General features: G+C 39.3%; 1 protein-coding gene across 2 annotated transcripts in view; it reads right to left on the minus strand.

Annotated features, from left to right (window-relative positions):
* Positions 1-16074, minus strand: part of map3k4 (mitogen-activated protein kinase kinase kinase 4) — a 188034-nt gene that overhangs the window by 32690 nt on the left and 139270 nt on the right. For both annotated transcript variants that reach the window (XM_080200228.1, XM_080200229.1), the window contains 5 exons: positions 13301-13417; positions 11110-11210; positions 7342-7422; positions 2870-3061; positions 667-737 (listed from right to left, as the gene is read on the minus strand). In XM_080200228.1, coding sequence (XP_080056354.1) covers positions 667-737; positions 2870-3061; positions 7342-7422; positions 11110-11210; positions 13301-13417 — 562 coding nt within the window. The remainder of the gene's footprint in view (positions 1-666; positions 738-2869; positions 3062-7341; positions 7423-11109; positions 11211-13300; positions 13418-16074) is intronic.

A 16074-nucleotide genomic window follows, 5' to 3' on the forward strand; every position in this document is an offset into this window, starting at 1 on the left:
AATATACTCCGAGAATAGTGTGTCAGCCTTGAGATGCTTTTTAAAAATAAGGCAACAAAATACTTGCTCATTACACTCCAGTGGAATGGCTTAATTTCTGATCAGATCGCCAAGCCGGAAGAAATGCATTTGGTTGGTTGGACTTTGTCATAACAAGTTAAGGACTGTGTTAACAGATGTGCCTACCTGGTGCCTCTTGGTAAGGACAGGATAAATATGACAGAACAGAAGATGGAGCAGAGAGACAGCAAGACTGGCTGCAGGAATTTGGAAATAGATGAATTCACGTAAAAAGTCTTTTTTGCTTTGTAGGCAGAAACAGATTTCTCTGTAAAGCTTCTGATTTTTTTTTTATGGAAACAAGAATTATAATTAATTTCAGAAAGGTTAGAGCAAAGTTTGCAGAGGGGAAGTAAATAAAAGTTCTAACTACTAAGGCTGAAGTGAATAAATGCCAGGAGATATTATGATTTTTTGAGTTTTGTTACTTTGATTTCTGAGCAGCTTTTTGGAAAATATACCCAGTGCCTGTGAACGGTATCTACCCTTCTTAAGTACCCAGTGATCTACCTAACATTCAGCCCCAATTGTTATTAGACAGAACAAAGTGCTCCAGAAAACTGCCAGTACATAGAAAATTACCTTCCCAAACTAAAAAATACTTACTTCCTTCATTGCCATTAGCTCTCCAGTATCAACATTTATACATGTGTACACTTTCCCATACTGTCCTTCACCTGGAGAAACAAAAAAAATTACATCAATACCCATGGTTTAAGTAGCACTGAGTAAGTGAGATGGCCCACCTTCGTTACAAACAGCTTGGCTCATTTATAAAAGATGCAGATTCTACCAGAACAAGGGAACATCATGCTTAAATCATTTGACCTAAAATTATTATAAATTAAATCACCACCTTTTAAATTAAAATTTATAAACACAAACAATGTAATAATTGATTTGCAAAGCTTATTTTAACCAGCTATATTACACAAATTATATGAACTCAGTACAGCAGAGAAAATTGGAAAGCTTGTTTAAAACAACGTAAGCAACTAACTGCCTGAAACTATGCATTATCAATCAAAAAATTCTTACAAAAAACACAAACTAATTTATGAAATTTATGCTAGTCTAATTCTTTGCAAACAAAGTTTGTTGCTTTTAAGCCACATCTAAGAAGCTGCTAATTTTATTTGATATTTAAAGATATGGTGGGGTTATAATAAGTGAAACCAACAAATAAGTTGCATGTCTGGCTCAGATTCTGTTGCCAAATATAAGCAAGGCTTCTGCATTTCTTGAAAAGTAACAAGATTTTTAAAATCTAGCAGTTTGATGCACATCAAAGTGTAACAGATTTAATGAGCATCCATGTTACACTTTGTAAATCACAAGTACTTGAATGTTGACCACTTCAGATAAACAAGGGACATGTTTTTCACCCAAACTCAATGATATATCAGGCATCAAGTTTGACTTCATTTTTACTGAAATACTGACACAATATTAAACAACAACAAACCGCAGACTGGATGGTTACAGCAACAGATTCAATTTAAACCTTCGCTTTAAGTATTGTACTGGTGCAGATAAGGAATTTCGAGGATAAAAATGATAACAGTCATTGTTCATAAATAATTTACAGAATGAGGAGGCTGGAAATACACAGTATGTTAAATGAGCAAATATTAGTCAACAATCTAGCAAATTGTGATGAAGGCTTCCAGCCAAAGCATTTCTATTTCAAATGTTGATCAACAAATTTGAGACGAGAATTTTTATTGTCATTTCAGCTTTTTGCCATTCACATATTTTGTTATCTCTAGTTTGTTTTTCTTGAATACGGAATCCTATTCCTCTATACAAGTCAGGATATTAAGTTCACTTGCTTTCCTAAAATTCTCATCAGCACCTTTTGAGTTGAACTATTTTGTCATGCACCAAATGATAGTCATTTTAAAAAAATGCATTTTTAAATTGTTGTGGCTTTAGAATTATGTTGACCCAGAAGGTCTACTGATTGAGCCATGAAATGTGTGAAGTTAGTTAATCAAAGCTGAGGAGATAACAAGGTGAACTGGGTTTGCACTGTTGATCAATATTCCATGTCACACATCCCTTGCTTAAAATGGGAGTGTGTGAGAATTTCACAATAAGGCCAAGTCAAGATTCATGCATCAGACTTCTGACTGTTGACAGCACTTTCACCTTGGAATAGTCAGAAGGTCAGAAGTTCAAGTCCCACTCCAGGACTTGAGCGCAAAATGAAAAATCAAGGCCGACACTCCCGGACAGTACTGAGGGAGTTTTGCACTATTGGATGCATTGTCGTTTGGATGAAGGATTAAATTAAGGTCTAAACTGCCTTTTCAGACGGATATGAGAGCGCCAATTTCACTATCTGCAAAACGAGTCTTTATCCCTGGTATTCTGACCAAAAATTATCCCTCAATCAATATTACAAACAGGTTATCTGGCTATCTGGACGCAGTTGTTTGTGGGGGCTTGCAGTATGCAAACTGATTGTCATTTTTCTTACACTCAAGAACTTTGTTAACTGTGAAGTGCTTTGAGAACAGCCAGTGGATGTGGAAGAAAACTCTATATTAATAGAAGTTCTTCCTGATCAGGTTCAACTGCAATTCCTCCATGGGGAAATATCCTGCTTAAGCGCCATCTACAAACATCTGGAATTGTTATTTGGGGAAAAACACAAGGTTCACCAGCATGTGTGTCAGCATCCTGCTGAGAGTCTGGATCCTAGCAGAAATGAGGAGTTCAACTTCTTTAAATTAATATTTTCAAACTTGTGCACTAGAGCTGTGTAAACTAAATGCTCCATTTATATCCAAAACTCTGACATTACCTATTTTATTTCCCCTCTGCCATTTAAACGTCACTTTTCTTAATCCAACTTGCATGACATTATCATAAGATTTAGGAATGTCGCAGACTTGGCCAATGATATTCTTTTGCTTCATCTGTCGATTCTGTTGCTCCTCAAAGGATTTAATTGATTTGCGGACGGCATCAATTCGGCTCTGCTTGGCAGCTACATCTGGAAAATTAAATACACATCTGTTAATTTGTAACATACCAAACAAATGACTACCTTATGTAATTTGTAAGATTTTCAGTTCCCCTGCCCTCACCACAGCACAAAGTACCTGCATTAAACTCAGGGTCATAGAGGTTTACATCATGGAAACAGGTCCTTTGGCCCAACTTGTCCATGCCTTCCTTTTTTAAACCCCTAAGCTAATCCCAATTGCCAGCATTTGCCTCATATCTCTCTACATCCAGCTTATCCATGTAACTATCTAAATCCTTTTTAAAAGATAAAATTGTACCTGCCTCTACTACTACCACCTTTGGCAGCTTGTTCCAGACACTCACCACCCTGTGTGTGAAAATACTGCCCCTCTGGATACTTTTGCATCTCTCCCCTCTCATCTTAAACCCTATGCCCTCTACTTTTAGTCTCCCCTACCTTTGGGAAAAGACATTGACTATCTAGCAGATCTGTGCCCCTCATTATTTTATAGACTTCTACAAGATCACCCCTGAGCCTCCTATGCTCCAGAGAAAAAAGTCCCAGTCTATCCAGCCCCTCCTTATAATTCAAACTATCAAGTCCCGGTAGCATCCTAGTAAATTTTTTCTGTACTCTTTCTAGTTTAATATCCTTTCTATAACAGGGTGACCAAAATTACACACAGTATTCCAAGTGTGGCTGTACCAATGTCTTGTACAACTTCAACAAGACTTCCCAACTCCTGTATTAAATGTTCTGGCCCATGAAACCAAGCAAGCCGAATGTCGTCTTCACCACTCTGTCCACCTGTGACTTCCACTTTCAAGGAGCTATGAATATATACCCCCTAGATCTCTTTGTTCTGTAACTCTCCCCAATGCCCTACCGTTAACTGAGTAAGTCCTGCCCTGGTTCAATCTACCAAAACGCATCACCTTGCATTTGTCTAAATTAAACTCTGTCTGCCATTCGTCAGTCCAATGGCCCAATTGATCAAGATCCTGTTGCAATTGGAGATAACTTCCTTCACTGTCTGCTATGCTGCCAATCTTGGTGTCATCTGCAAACTTACTAACCATGCCTCCTATATTTTCATCCAAATCATTAATATAAATGACAAATAACAGTAGACCCAACACTGATCCCTGAGGCACATCGCTGGTCACAGGCCTGTGGATTAGAAGGCACTTCTGTAAATTAAATGATTCAATTATTTTTCAATTTGTTGCTGTGCTTCAGATTCAAAGTGATTTTGTGCTTCCTCCATTATTCAGATTAATTATCATCATATGCTCAATGGGGGGAAGGAGCAAAGATCAAGTAGAGATGGATGCAGATCAGAGATAGAGGTATGAAAGCTGAGAGGAAAAAACTCCACCACCAAAAAATGGAAATTGAACAAAGGGTTTTCCAACTGCTCAGTGAAGAGTTTTCACTTGTCTGCCTTTTCAATCATTATTATTTTCCATACGTTATCTGGCATAAACACAATTGGTACTGATTTAAGAACTTAAAAATGTGGAATAAAGCTATAGTGCAATAATGTATCATCAGGCCTCCAGTGCATGCTAAACATTGAAACAATGGCAAGTGGGATCGGTTGGGATACAAAGAAACAGTCACTGGGGAAAAATAAAAACCTAAACTGAGTGTGAAAATTTCATACATTCAAAAAAAACCTTAAGGTTTTTGTTTCAGAAAGATATTTTCATGAAGAAAATGATGCATTAATACCGTGTGGAGCTTCTATAGCAATGCATCAATCACACGCACAATATCATGATAAATATATCTCGAGGAGATATGTTATTGTATTTTACCTCCAAACAACTTTAAAAACTTGCCATGTTTCAATGCATCACAACATGACTACATTATGTTTATTCAAATCTTTACACACTTATTAAGCATGTATGACATAAAATACTAAATGCAATTAATGTTATAGCAATCAACAGTTCCTATTTACTGAATTTTTTTATAGTCAATCAATAAATGAATTAACAATATGAGACTTTTCTTGAAGTTCCTTGGACACAGTCTATGCTAAATCAGCTAATTTCAGTTATGGCACCAAGTCAGGCATTACAATTGGCGTCAGCTATCCTGAACTGGGGAGTTGGTGGCTTGGAAGGAGAAAGAGAAGTAAATGTTTGGAATGTTTTGCTCCTTGTCATTACAGTGAGATTTCTGGAAAGCACAAACATTGGGTTATAGCAGGATAGGTCTTGGCTACAATCTTCTCTACAGCTGATAGCCTATCTCACTAGGGGTCATAAGATTGGGTCAGCCAGTTGAATATTTGGTAAGGGGTGGGAGAGGTGGAGAAAAATGGCCAAAAAGCCTTTCATAAAAACAGTAATTTTATATTGCAATAAATCTGTAGCAAATGCAAACCCATTCTATACGTGGCAACTATTTTCAGAAAGCTGATATAATTTCTTGCACATTTCTTCAAGCCTACGTCAAGTATTGTTACTAGTAGTTATTGTGCAAATCTGGAGAAGACACTTCCAAATCCTTCACTCATAAATAGAAACTATTACATGAATAACAGGGCCTTAAAATTAGGTCGATATTTTTCTAAAATTGGGAACAGATTTTTTTTAAAAAATGAACTTGATTACATTTTTCAAATATTTGGCTGGTACAGCAATTTTACAAATGCAAAATAGTCCAACTGCAAAAGGGACAATAATGCATTTGCTCCTTTTCTTTGTCTTTCTGCCCATTTCTGAAGTTCTTATTTTACGTTCACGGTGAGATGTATGTCAAGAGTAATGAATGTAAAGGATTAAAGCATGCTCGAGTTAGGAAGAGTGTAAGCCAGGTGAGAATTAAAGCTCCCTCAAACCTAATAATGGGCCCAATTTTATCATTTTCATTCTAACTGCTGAATCTGAGTGCAATTCAGAAAACTGCTCTCAAGCACCCCCACACACACACAGCCTGAAAGAAATCGCAGGTCTAAATCGTGCTGTGGGTGGGGCTAAACGTTGTGCACCCGAAGTGCTGCAACTCCGATCAGAGCTTTGAACTGTGCATGCAGTGAAAAAATAATTTGAAAAACGCGCCTGTCACATCACTTAGGGGCCACAAAAGGTGGATAAAGCGGCCCAGGAGCGAAAAGCGGGGGAGATGGCCCCCTCAGATATCGCTCCACCCCCATAACTGTTCCCCTTAACCATCCACGTCCCCACTACCCAGACCGTACGCACCCCCCCACCCCCCGATCATCAGTAGAGTGGCAGCAGAACCCCCTGCCACCCCCACCAGAGATCCACCCAGCCTCTCCCCCCTCCCCAGTGAGTGGTCAGCCCTCCAACCGCCCCCAACCAGAGATCCATCAGCACGCACCCCCCCCTCACTCCCCCACCAGAGAATGATCAGGCCTCCCTCCTCCCCCCCACCAGAGATACATCTGACCAGCCTCCTCCTCCCTCTCCCACCCCTCCTTCCACCAGAGAATGATCTGGCCTCTTTCCCTCCATCACCACTGATCTGTGTCAGAAAGTCACCAGAAGTTCTGAACTTACCTTTCGAAAGCTGCAGTGCCCAAAACAGACCTTTGCCGAGCATGTCTCTTTTGCGCTGAATCTGGACATGCGAATGCGATGATAAAGGGGGAAATGCTGTAACGGTGGGCAGGCAGCCCATGAATTCAATTTAAATGCATGCAAACGCATTTAAATCGCTACTGCGCCCGTTTCGGATCATGGCCATTTTCAGGCCTTGGTAAAGTGGGCATTTGCACGGACGCGGGGTGCGAATCACGTTAAAGGCCTAACGCCCGACTTTACCAAGTTTTCTCACCCGAAAATGGGCACAGATGCAATGGTAAAATCGAGCCCAATGCCTCTTATGGTCAACTTATATGAACAATTGCTCCCCTGGTAGAATTAACTTCAGAAGTTCTGACTGAAATTAATAGGACTGTCAGAAAAGAGTGCAGCAAAATATCTCATACCACCTCTCCGATTAGAGTACTTCACAGGATTATGCATTTGTGTATTCTGTAGATATCAGGATCATCAGAAAATAAAAATTATTAAATATGAATGAACAGAGCTCTGCGCTTATAACTCAAGTTACTTTGAATTAGTTATTTCAGGAAAATGTGCATCATGTGACATAACACTATGCATTTACTTAATTAAAAAATTCAAGGCAGGAGGGCATACTCTTTGAATGAAACTAAGGCAGCAAAATAAAATGATAGGAATTTAGAATTCTGTCAAATCACTTATTTTACAGAATAACTTTTAAATGCCATCATGTGCATATTCCTAGAATTACGCATGTACCTTTTGATTGACTCAACAGAGACCGAAGCTCCCAGCTTCTTCGTGCACTAATACTTGGATCTCCTTTAGGATATACGGGTTCTGGGGAAGAGAGGTAATGGAAACATTCACTGAATTTTACAATTGCAAAGTGATTAATGGTAGAAGTATACCAGACATAAATAACTTGACAAACAGGAGCAGTAGACAACCATACTGAACTCTAAGTCTGGTCCGCAATTCAATATAATCATAGTTGATCTTCTATCTCAACGCCGTTTTCCTGCCCATATCCACTGATCTCATAAAATGATCAAAAATTTATTGATTTCAGTCTTGAATATGCCCAACAATGGAGCATCCATAATCCCCATGTTAGACAATTCCAAAATTCACAACCCTGAACACGCTGGAAAAAAAAAAGACGGTTTGTCAAAGCTTTTCATGATGCACTCATCAGGACAAATGTAAGAATACCATGTCAGGGGAACAACAACTTTATACTGTATGCAACAGGAATGATTGGTTAGCAAATGGACTCTTAATTGGTAGAGGCATTGCCATGAAGAATGCATCAGTTAATGGTGACTGACAGTTAACTGCCAAACATTGTTTTAAAATTTAAACCAGGCAGCTGGCCTCTGATTGGCCATGGTATTACTCTTAGGAAAGAACCAGAGAATGACTGTCACTTATTTTGTTTAGCTGGAGTAGATGCAACATTGTATGTATTGTCTTTAAAGAACAGTGTCTGTGTATCAATACATGCATCATCCAATACACACAAATACATCACATCATGAGCCCAACCAATCATCTTAAATTGGTTGCCAGTGTACTTTTCATTAGCAAATATGGTCCAATCATAGAATCACATGCAAACTTTGGAAACCGTTTTGAGGGACATGCTATTTGACGCGATCTGTCAGTCTTTGAGATGTACACTGTACATGGTGTTAAAGCTGAACCCAAGTGTGCAAGTAGCTAAATTGTGTATGCTGTATATTACAAAATAGATGGCACTGTCATGGGATCCCCTCTTGGTTCAGCTCTCAAAACCTTTGTTGGGTTTCATGAGAAATAGGTTTTCAATGGAATGGCACCTAACCTCCTAGAACCATAGAAAATTACAGCTCAGAAACAGGCCTTTTGGCCGTTCTTGTCTGTGCCGAACCATTTTTTGCCTAGTCCCACTGACCTGCACTTGGACCATATCCCTCCACACCCCTCTCATCTATGAACCCGTCCAAGTTTGTCTAAAATGTTAAAAGTGACCTCGCATTTACCACTTTATCCGGCAGCTCATTTCACACTCCCACCACTCTCGGCATGAAGAAGCCCCCCACAATACTCCCTTTAAACTTTTCTCCTTTCACCTTTAACCCATGTCCTCTGGTTTTTTTCTCCCCTAGCCTCAGTGGAAAAAGCCTGCTTGATTCACTATCAAAATAAAAATCTTATACACCTCTATCAAATCTCCCCTCCTAACCTTGCATATTTCTAATGATGATATACTATATTTAAATCTATAGCTGCATGTAATAACATCCTTTCATGTCCTTATGGCTTCATCCTGCACTCAAATTCACATCTGAAATGGAGCAGTCAAATTCCCTTCCCTCGACATACTAATTGAGAAATGTGACGGGGGTTCTCTATCATAGTCTACCATAAGCCTAATGGTTAATACACATGTTGGGATTCTTACAGTTCCACAAACTACAAGATTGGCCTTAATCGGCAACCTTGTGTAAATAGGGCTCATGCCATCCACTTACCATGCAAGCTTGATACTGAAATAGGACACATAACAGACATCCTGTAGGATAATGGATACTCTGATTAGATCATTTCACACTATGTTGTGCAAGCTCAGACAGGCCCAAGGCTGTAACTTTTGGCTCTGAAAAGTGCCGAGCTATCTAGAAGAGCAATATAACTCAATGATCTGAACAACACATTAAACTAGCCATTTCACGCTGATACTATACAGTAGCAACACTAGTGGTATCCACCATGAATACAATACTTCCGTCAAGTAACAGTAACGTTGCTTATGAATTCCAGTCCTAGTGCAATGCTTGGTATATAGGCTGTATATCCCATAGTCTGGTAGATCGTATCAAGCAGCTTAACTCCTTCACTGTTCGTAACAGGCAAATAAATCCCTGTACCCATTCAGCCTGTGCATGTAAAACTCAAAACAGAGCATCTAACATTAGATTGTGTGAATGGACAACTAAATAATTCTCTGCACTAAAAATTACACTGACCATCAATTTAAGACTGTCAGTTACGTTTACAGTGTGGGGCATTTGCATGTACTGGAAACTACATATAGGAAACCGAACCCTTCCTATTCTTTGCAGGAAGAAGGAAAATGTACACATATTTCTTCTGTTCCAGCGAAAAACCAAGTGATAGCCATTCACTGATTCATTCCTCAGGGCAAAGCTTTGACCAGAGGCAAGCTGCCTAGTTTAAATTTTCAAACAATGCTCGGCAGTTAACGGTCAGTCACCATCAACTGGTACATTTTCCAAAGCCTTTACCAGAGTCCACTTGCCAATCAGAACTCTTCTTGTACAGAATGAAGTTATTTTCCCTGACTTTGGTATTCTTGCAAGATGAAAAATTTTGACAAAATACCTTTTTTCAAGCAATACACAAGTGCTATGTATTGACCAAACAACTATGTATAACCCTCTAAGTGAAGAAACTTCTCATTTCAGTCCTAAGTAAATTGCCCTGACATTGTGCTCTGGTGTTCTAGATTCTCCAGCCTGCAAAAACATCTTTCAGTGTATATTTTGTCAATCTCCTTCAGAATCTTGTACATTTCAATGAGCTTGCCTCCCATTATTCTGGAAAATATAGTCCCAATTCACTCAGTCAAAGGACAGTCTTCTTACCCCAGGGAATAATCTAGTGAGCCATCATTGTACTGCCTTCAACTCAGGTATATTCCTCCTTAAATATGGAGGCCAAAACTCAGGTGTGGTCTCACCAAAGTCCTATATAATTATGGTATGATTTCTGTATTCTTATACATCAATCCCCTGGCAGCAAGGCAAACACGACTTTGCCTTCCCCTTTCTTGTTGCACCTGCAAAAGTGTTGACTTTGTCTGATCATGCTAAGATGTTCCAAGGCTTCCTTAATAATAGATTTAATCATTTTCTCAATGTCTGATGTCAGCATAGTTTCTGCTTTTCTCTCCCTCCTTTGCCCAAATAGCAGTATTACATTTGCTAATTTCCAAACTGCTGGGACCATTGTAGAACCTGGAGAATTTTGGAAAATAAACACATCAGTGTAACCACTATCCCTGTGACAATCACTTTTAAAACTATGGAATACAGCCCATTAGATCAGAAGGATTTGTTGACTTTTATTTCCTTAAATTTCTCCAAGATTTTTTCCCTACTGATACTAATTATCTTAAGTTCCTCAGTAACCTGCTGCTATTTCCGGTGTAAATTTGTGTATCCTACACAAAAACAGCACATATTGCAATGGCATATTGGAGGCGGCAGCTTGAGGTGATCAAGGCTTGTTTATTAGAGGTGGTGATAATGTCTGATTCAAAGAAGAAAGCAATATATGTGACAATAAACTGTCAACGATACGTTCTAACTTGGGGGCCAGTAAAGGAAGTTGGGTGATTAGCAGTTTGGAGGGAGCAGGAAGTGGACCTCATGGACAAAATCAAGGCTACAACACAGTTCAGAATGACTGTTATAAAGCACCACGCCTTAAATTGACAGTACTCAATAGTCTCTTCCTTACCCTCACGATCTTCAGTGGGACTGGAGTGTCGGCTCAGTGACTTAAATTGTAGCTCAGCTGCTATAGACGCTAAGCGGTCGTTTTCAGGGACACTAGAACCCCTATTTTGAAATAAACAAGATCACATTGGAAACACTTAAATGCACCTGCATTTCAGAGTTCAAACATTTATTGGCAATGCACTTGATACTGTATCATATGAATACCTTTAAATATAAAGGAACTGCTTCTCTCTGTACTTCAAGGAGCCAAGCAGGAGGGCATTATTTAAGATTTCTTGTCACTAACTATATTAGTTCTACTCTTTTAATCAAAAGGGATATCAACTGGCAAATAGAAGGCCTCAGATGCCTGCTGCACGCTTACAACAAGAAAGGGTACATTACTGGCTTCTGCAGGCATATTAATCCAAGATAACAGGCTCACGAAATCAACTTTCAGTTGCTTAACTCTTGATAAATAACCCAGAGAGGGGGACATTTTCAGGCTTTAATGATGAATGACTGATTGAAAGAGGCTTACAGGCAGTTTACTACACATTATTCTGAAAAACTGACCAATACAGCTTCTGGTGAAAATCTAACTAATTGATGCAGCATACTTGTTTTAACGCAGTTACACAGAGTGTAACAACTTTCCATTTTTGTGAAAGATCACCAGTGATTTGTACTCTTAACACGAAAAGACTAACATAAAAGATTTTAATAAAGGAGTGTTTAGTTCGGTTTTCACTTATCTTCCATGTGCACTGTGATTACTCATTGCTGTGTAAATGTGACACTGTATGCAACAACCTTGATGAACAGTGGCAATGTGCACTACATACAAATGCGTTGCAGCAACTCACAAAGGGTCTTTTGATAGTTGTTACAACGCGTTGTTTCAATTGTACAGATGTTGATGAGACTGCATTGGGACTAGTGTGTCCAGTTTTGGTCTCCTTATTTGAGGAAGGATGTGGTGTCATTGGAGACAGTTCAGAGGGGGTTCACCAGATTGATTCTGGGCATGAAAGGGTTGACATATGGGGAGACATTAAATAATATGGGTTTATACTGCCTGAGTCTAGAAGGATGAGAGGGGATCTGATTGAGGTATATAATATTTTAAAAAGGGATTGATAAAGTAAGTATAGACCAAGTGTTTCCTTTTATGGGGCAATCTAGAACAAGAGGTCACAGGGACAGGTTGACAGGCAGTAGATTTAAAATTGAGATGAGGAGGAACTACTTCTTGCAGAGAGTGATGAATTTGTGGAACTCGCTGCCTTATGGCACAATGGAGTTTGGATCATTGCACAGCTGCAAGAAGGAGATAAGATATATTTCTAATAAAGGGATAAAGGGATATGGAGAACAAGCGGGAGGTGAATTTGAGACCAGGGAGAGATCAGCCATGATCTGATTGAATGGTGGAGCAGGCTCAAAGGGCTGAATTTGCTTACTTCTGTTCCTAATTCCTATGCTCCTATAGCATCTTCTGGATTCACAACCTCTACTTGCTGAAATAAGGGCAGCAGAGGGAACACCACAACCTGCAAGTTCCCCTCCAAGACATTCACCATTCTGACTTGGAACTTTTATTGCAATTCCATCACTGCCACTGGGTCAAAATTCCTTTCCTAAAAGCACTGTAGGTGTTTCTACTCCAAATGGAATTCATTGCTTCATGAATTCAATTCACCATCGCATTCTCAAAGGCAATCAGGAGGAACAAAAGCTGACCTTGCCAGGAATGCTCAAATCCCATGAAAGAATCAAAAATACTTGTGTTCCCGTAGTATATTTCTCCTTAATGAAATGCTTTCAAATGTCAACACAAGGTAATTTAATGGGCATTGCCTATTTAGAGTGTGTTGGATTATGATGTGAGGGAATGCAAGGATTATGGGATGGTGTAAGGAGGCAAATTTGAGATAGAAAAACCATGTAATGATCTTATTAAAAATTGCGATGTGGTTCAAAGGGCTAAAAAGCCTACTTCTATTGCTAAGAATAGCATTTCTTATATTATGCTTACTCATTCCTCAAAATGCAATCACTGGGTACAGAGTTCAGTAATGTAATTAAAAATTATTATTGGAAACATGCGATTTTGGAATTTGAATTAAGCAATTTACTTGATGAAATTGATACCTGAAAAAGAATATAATGCCACAAATGCCATCTACTCATGCTGTGAGTAAAACTACCTTAGTTCATTCGTAGTGCTTGCAGACTTGATGTAATTGAGTTCACTACCAACAACTGGACCTGAGCGAATAGCAGCGATGCACTGATTCCGTACTTCAGAGGCAAGACTCCTCGGGCTGTGATGAACAGAGCAGAAAAAGTTCAAGAATATACAAATGTACCTGATAACTTTTACAAAGAAAAATAAATGAAGATTGATGCAGTATTATTTCTACAGTGTTCACATTTGTGGTTTGATGCTAAGAGAAAGTTCAGAATTAATTAAATAAACATTGGCAAAATGAACATGTGCTCTACTTTGTGCACTGAACATAACAGAATCATAGAAGTAACTATAATTGCCTTAAAGTTCTTTTGCAATATGGTGAATGGAGCTTCAGGATGCCACAGGGATCGGTGCTAGGACCCCAGCTATTCACAATATGTATTAATGATTTGATGAGGGAACAAAATGTAACGTCTGAAAGTTTGCAGATGATACCAAGTTGGGTGGGAGGGTGAACTGTGACAGGATGCAGAGATCCTTCAGAAAGATCTGGACAGGTTGGATGAATGGACTAATCAATGGCAGATGCATTTAATTTGGATAAATATGAAGTAAAAACAAGGAGGCAGGTTACTACATGGATGGTTGTAAATTGGGAGGGGTGTGTGTAGTGGGACCTGGGTGTCCTTGTGCACCAGTCACTGAAGGTAAGCATGCAGGTGCAGCAGGCGATAAAGAAACAAATGGCATGTTGGCCTTCATTGAGAGAGGTTTTGAGTACAGGAGTAGGGATGTGTTGTTGCAATTATAAAGGGTTTTGGTGAGGCTACACCTAGAGTATTGTGTGCAGATTTTCTGAGGATGTTCTTGCTCATGAGGGGGTGCAGCGAAAGTTTACCAGGCTGATCCCGGGGGATGGTGGGACTGATGTACGAGTAGAGTAACTGGGTTAGGATTGTTCTCACTGGGGTTCAGACAAATGAGAGGGATCTCGTAGAGACTTGTAAAATTCTAACAGGACTAGACTGAGTAGATGCAGGGAGGGTATTCCCGATGGTGGGGGAGTCGAGAACCAGGGAATCTCAGTCTGAGGATTCAGGGTCGAAAGTGAGGATGCAAGTGAGGAGTCATTTCTTTGCCCAAAGAGTGGTGAGCCTGTGGAATTCATTACCACAGGAAGTACTTGATGCTAAAACATTGAATGTATTCAAGAGGTGGCTGGATATAGCACTTGAGGCGAATGGGATCAAAGGTTATGGGAAAAAAGCAGGATTGGCTATTTAGTTGGACGACAGCAATTATCATAACAAATGGCGAAGCAGGCTCAAAGGGCCAAATGGCTTCCTCCTATCTTCTACATTTCTATGTTTCAATATTGCTAATGTCAAATAATGTTTTTTGCTAATGTATACTTTTCTTATTTGCATTGCTGCAGGTTGCTAAGTTATTGTGTAGCAATCAGAAAAAAAGCCAAATGAAGTGCAGTTGAAGAATGCTATAATTCTACAGTGAGGGATCTTCACCCCCAAGTTATTAATTAGTTTCATCAGGATCTGAAAATTAACCAAGTTGCATAGAAATACTAAGTGGTGAACAAAGCTGAAATATTCTTACTTTGAAAAAGATAGAACTTTTAAGGCAACATTCTGACCATCAGTTCAGGCCACCACTAGAAACTAAAAGTTAATATACTATTGGTAACAAACATTACCAGTTGATTAACAAGTACAGCAAACTAAACTGGCTAGCTCTTGATTTAGAGCAAAATTTAGAATTTGGTTTCCATTATACAGACGTCGTGTAACAATGATCTCATGCACATACTGTGCAGTACAATTGACACTTACCATTGTAAATGTTGACAGCAGATAGCAGAGCAAAGAATCATAGCCAAAAGGGATATGGTAGCATAGTGGTTTAACTGAACTTATAATCTAGGGATCTGGGATAATTATCTGATGACATTAGTTCAAATTCTACCAAACAGTTGAGGCATTTTAATTCAATTAATTAACTAACCGGGAATTTAAAAAGCTAGGACCAGCAATGACTACCTGATTTTCATAAAAGCCCATCTGATTCAAAAATTGCTTGAGGGAAGGAAATCTATTCTCCTTGCCTGGTAGGGTTGGCATATGAGTCCAGACCAAATGCAACATGATTGATTTTGCTGTCTGAAACAGCCAAGAAGCCACGTTTATCAAGTCTTTAAAAACAGTATTAAGAATAAAACTCGGCAGATCACCTGGCATCAGCCTTGACACCAGTTTCAGGCATGTCAAAGATACAGCTAACCCTGCAAAATCGTTCTCATTAATACTGGAGGATTTGTAACAAAATTGGCAGGGCTATCCCACAGATTATTTAAGTAACAGCCTGACAGTCATACTCAGGGGATCAAGTCTTTTTACCAACACCCAAACTCCACACCTGGATATTTCTGTTCCACTAGCAGGACAGATTCACTAGAAACAGCAGCACAATGGTATAGTGTGGAGGGAGTGGCCTCGGGAGTCTTCAAAATTGACTCTGGAATCCATGATATCAAATGGCATTTGGTAAAACACGGGCAAGGAAATCTGCTGCCTTTCTTAGTTGATAAATCAGCAAACCCCATGATGGACACCACCTGTAAGAAGTATCAACAGCAGCAAAGACACAGAATTGTTCTGGTGGGGACTTCAACATCCATCACCAAGAACAGCACAACTTCTGAAGGACACAGCTACCAGACTGGCCCTGTGGCAGCTGATGAGAGAAGCTGACAGGACAGAAAAAAAAAATAAC

Source organism: Carcharhinus amblyrhynchos, chromosome 12 (genome assembly GCF_965287045.1).
Source record: "Carcharhinus amblyrhynchos chromosome 12, sCarAmb.v2.hapA, whole genome shotgun sequence".
NCBI lineage: Eukaryota > Metazoa > Chordata > Chondrichthyes > Carcharhiniformes > Carcharhinidae > Carcharhinus > Carcharhinus amblyrhynchos.